At 47.9% G+C, this 4,588-nt stretch overlaps 1 protein-coding gene across 1 annotated transcript; it reads left to right on the top strand.

Moving 5' to 3' along the window:
- On the top strand, positions 1 to 2,264 carry hoxc11a (homeobox C11a). Its single transcript, XM_061773980.1, has 2 exons — positions 1 to 958; positions 1,942 to 2,264. Exons 1-2 carry the CDS (start codon positions 148 to 150, stop codon positions 2,172 to 2,174), a joined length of 1,044 nt encoding a protein of 347 aa, XP_061629964.1. The 5' UTR covers positions 1 to 147; the 3' UTR covers positions 2,175 to 2,264.
- The last annotated feature ends 2,324 nt before the right edge of the window (positions 2,265 to 4,588 follow it).

Raw genomic sequence — 4,588 nt, 5'->3', positions numbered from 1 at the left:
TCTTCCAAATTGATATATGACAATATCTACTTTCGATCACGTGTCCACCAGGCGACTTAGACGGATTGCGCGTCATCTCGCCTTCCCCAAATTTTCTCGAGTGCTGCAGCTCGTATCCAAAACATCTTTATCGACGGAGCGCGAAAGATGTTTAACTCTGTGAACCTGGGCAACTTCTGCTCCCAGACGCGCAAGGACCGGACATCCGAATTTGGGGACAGGACGGGCTGCGCGTCCAACCTCTACCTCCCCAGCTGCACCTACTACGTCCCCGAGTTCTCCGCCGTGTCGTCGTTCCTTCCGCAGGGCCCGTCGCGCCAGATCACTTACCCGTACTCCACCAACCTCTCGCAAGTGCAGCCGGTTCGCGAGGTGTCCTACGGTTTGGACCCGGCCAGCAAATGGCACCACCGGAGCAACTACGCGTCGTGCTACCCGGCGGGAGACGAGCTGGTGCATAGGGACTGTCTTCCGCCTTCCACCATGACGGAAATGCTCATGAAGAACGAGAGCGCGTACAACCACCATCACGCCCATCACCACCACCACCACCACCCGGGCTCCAATCACCCCTCTGCGGGCTTCTACTCCGGCGTGGCCAAGAACAACGTCCTCCCGCAGGGCTTCGACCGCTTCTTCGAGACGGCGTACTGCAGCAGCACAGACAATCAGACGGACACTTGTTTACAAAAGGCCGAGGGGGGGAAGCTGCAAGGCGGCGGCGGCGGCGGCGGCGGCGGCGGTGCTGGCGATCCCCAGCAGCAGCAGCAGCAGCAATCCGCCTCGGCAGGCTCGGAGCAGGACAAAGACGCCGCCGCCGCCGCCGCCGCCGCCGCCGCCGCCGCCGACGACGACGACGACGACGACGACGCGGAGGAGGAGCACACCAACTCGGGTTCCTGCACGTCGTCCTCTGCGGCCACCAAGGAAGGGACCGGCGGCAAAAGCAGCCACTCCAGTAGGTAGAAGCTGTAAAATGGGGGAAGAGGTTAAGCGGACTAGCCCGCTGTTTTGTCGCTCTCACTTTATGTGGAGTTTTATAAGCATTCAAAAGGATTTTATTAGAACCTCACAAAAGCTCTTTCTTGCGATGAGAAGATTTGTTTACGATGGTGTAGCGCTTCAAAAACGGCCGTGTTAAACACACTTGCATGCTGGGCGAGTCTGTGATTTTTGTATTTCTTTTTTGTGGGATTCTTTTTTAATTTGTACAAAGAGACAGCGCTATTGTGACAAATGGCTAACTTTGATCGTGAACTTGCATTGGGCGTTTTATGAAGGGATTTTCTTTTGCTTCTTCTTCTTCTTCTTGCGTTCACCGTACATGTGTAAAAGCCAATTGGGCAGAACATTGCTGTTGGCGTCTTGCGAAATGTCTTTTTCAAAAACACTGCATGTCTTTTTGGCCGCCCATGCATGTCCATGCTGCACAACGTGCATGCATGCATGCGTGCATGCTGAGTCAACAGAACCGGACAGAACCACGATGCTTTCTGCCTCATTTGGAATATTTTTTTTTACTGATGAGGAGAAAGAAAGAAAACCAAAAAAAAAAATAATGCCATTTGCCCGCAGTCACCTGTTTGATCCAAAGTTAGAGGTCCGCGGAGGTCTGCAAAGGCCATTGCAAATGTGGCAAATGCATTTCAACACGAGTGCCAAGAGTGTGTCAATTGCGAGTTGGGCTCCAGAGGAATGCGAGGGCACATCAGGCTTTTTTTGTTGTCGTCAATTTATAACAGATAAACACGTGCTTAGATGCTGTCACTTGCTGTTATTTACTCCAAACGGGCGGGATAGTTTACGCTCTTAAGCATCATCAGTACCGCCACTTGAGTCTCTTTTTTGGGGGGGTTCGTTTGATTTTTGCATTCTTTCTTTCTTTGTCTATTTCTCCCTCATCCCATTTTCCAATATTTAAATGGACTTGTCATTTTGTAGGCACTCCGCGCACAAGGAAGAAGAGGTGTCCCTACTCCAAGTTCCAAATCCGAGAACTGGAGCGAGAGTTCTTCTTCAACGTTTACATCAACAAGGAGAAACGTCTGCAGCTTTCCCGCATGTTAAACCTCACCGACCGACAGGTTAAAATTTGGTTTCAGAATAGACGAATGAAGGAGAAGAAGCTGAGCAGGGATCGCCTGCAGTATTTCTCCGGGAATCCTTTGCTGTGAGGCGGCAGCGGGGCCGAGATCGTAGCTACTCACGTCAAAACAATTGTAAACGTGGGCTTCAAAAGCACCCTCTAAAGGGGGGGGGGGGGGGGGGGGAGTCGACGCTGTATCACCAACAGTGCAATGCGGACTTTTTTTGATTTTGTTTTTTTTGTTTTTGTTTTTTTTCTAGGCCTGCATGAGATCAAACAAAACAACAACAAAAAAGTTGCCATTTTCTTATTGCGCACGGGTGGCGGTGTATTTCTAAGCTGCTTCTCAGACAAAGAAAAGACAAGCGGAAAAAAAAAAGCCCTATAATAATTACTACAACAACAACAACAACAACAACAACAACAAAAATCAACTATGCTGTTCTTAAATATGTCTCATTTACGTTTATTCCAAATGTCCACGTAGACTTTTTTTTGTTTAAAAAAAAAAAAAAAAAAAAAAAAAAAACAACAACAACATGTAATCCATCGTTTCAGTCGTTCTTGCGTGGGCAACTGTTGGCTCTCTCCTCTGGTCCATGTATATAGTATATCATTCGAATTATTTCTCGGCCAGAGTTTATATCAGCCTAATATTTCCAAGCTGCGATGACAAATGTGACGTCCAATCTGTGAAATGACACACACACACACACACACACACACACAGCGTAGCCAATTCAATGCACTTGTAAATAAGGTTGAAAGCCTCTCCATCTCCCTGCTGCTATTCCTTACCACACAGCCCCAATCTCTTTTAACAGCTTTAATACCAATACTCGTTAAATTATTTGGTGCGTTTGATTCCACAAAGGGGGGCACAACACTGTCGACCTGTGTGTATCATTAATATAATACCTATGAAATAAACTCAACGCATATAGGCAAAAAAAAACATGCCGTCTTTTTTGTGCTTCTTGTGCAACTGCCTGCCTGCATTCACAGATCGAGCCTGAAACAGCATCTGAATGTTTACTAGTCCCAAATGAGCCGCATTTATATTTAGAACGCTTTTCGCCTCGTAACGCGTTTCCACGGCTCGTGTCCGACACACATTGCAGTGCGTGCGAAAACTGGCCCCGTTTTGGGCTCCGATTTGCTTTCAGGCTATTTTGAAGTCCTGCTTTCAAAGGAGCAATACTGCTTCCGAGAGACACAGAGTGCAATGATAACCTTTTTTAGTGCCCACTAAATGGAATCCCCACTCTTGTTGTCCAGTCTAGACACCGCCATAAAGACTAGAGGCACTAAATGGCGATTTTTTTTTTTCTTTTTTTTTTTTTTCCCCCCTCTTAATTGCACCTTCTGTTCGGGCCGAAAAGGCGTTCTCTTCCGCAGTAAATAGTCAACATGCAAGGCTGCATGTCCGAGGGGGGGGGGGGGGGGGGGGGGTACGTTTGCCAAGCGCTTTCGACATGAACTCGGACTGTGCAAGTCTGCAACCCCCCCCCCCCCCCACACACACACACCCACACCGCCCCCACCGCCGCACACCTCCATTTTTTGGGTTGCAAACGTTAAGGGGGAAAAACAAGTCTTTCCACTATAGTGTAGTATACTATATTATATATATTCTAGTACCCCTTTCATCCGTTCAATTTTAACGTGAGTATTTCTTTAAGCCTGATGGCTACAGTAGAGAGCAAAAATTGGAGATGTCACGGTTCCTATTTTCGTCTTGCGTGCGCATGATGTGCACTGGAGCACATTTTCGAATGAAATCTAGTCTTTGAACTTCAATAATGTCAAGGCCTTCACCTTTAACCTGCTGCAATAAAGTGGAATCAAGGACTCCCCTATACGCGCACACACACACACACACACTCTCTCTCTTTCTCTCTCTCGCTCCCTCAGCCCGGATGTGTGTGTGTGTGTGTGTGTGTGTGTGTGTTCGCCGCGCGCACGCGTCTGAACGGCCAATGAGAATGAGTGGGAACAGGAACAGGACCTGGAATGTGCGCAGGCTTCAACTTTGACCCGTCGCGTTAAAAAACTACAGCAGGTAACTTAGCCTGCCTTCGGACGTCGTGCGGTAAATTGTCTCGATTGAGACTTTCTCCTCATTACAGCCACGTTTTTGGAATTGTGCAAGATTTCAAGACACGTCACAACACGATCGTGTGTGTATTTGATTGCTGCTGTAACAATCTGTTATATTATCTGTAACTTACATGCACGGTTAAGTGTTTCATTTTGCATGACTACGACTCACTTTTGGTTAACAGTGGCAAAGCTTTGTAAGTTTCGGGGGGCGGGGCTGGGTATGTCCACATGACCTGTCCACTTCCGGGTAACATTTGTGCTCTTTTTTTGCTCTTTTTTTTTTTTTTTTTTTTCTCTAATCAAGATCAGCCTTGATCTGCATACTAGACTCAGAAAGCGATTGGGGTGGGTGGGGAAAGGTGGGAGGGGCGGTGTAACAAAAGCACACACCAACAGAGA

Source organism: Phyllopteryx taeniolatus, chromosome 1 (genome assembly GCF_024500385.1).
Source record: "Phyllopteryx taeniolatus isolate TA_2022b chromosome 1, UOR_Ptae_1.2, whole genome shotgun sequence".
Classification (NCBI taxonomy): Eukaryota; Metazoa; Chordata; class Actinopteri; order Syngnathiformes; family Syngnathidae; genus Phyllopteryx; species Phyllopteryx taeniolatus.
The sequence above is the reverse complement of the archived record's forward strand: the minus strand, read 5'-3'. Positions and strand labels throughout refer to the sequence as shown.

Excerpts from the sequence above, each read along its gene's own strand:
- hoxc11a (XM_061773980.1), top strand. The coding sequence starts at position 148 with ATGTTTAACTCTGTGAACCTGGGCAACTTCTGCTCCCAGACGCGCAAG. Across the intron at positions 959-1,941 it reads CGGCAAAAGCAGCCACTCCA|GCACTCCGCGCACAAGGAAG; the intron begins GTAGGTAGAAGC and ends GTCATTTTGTAG.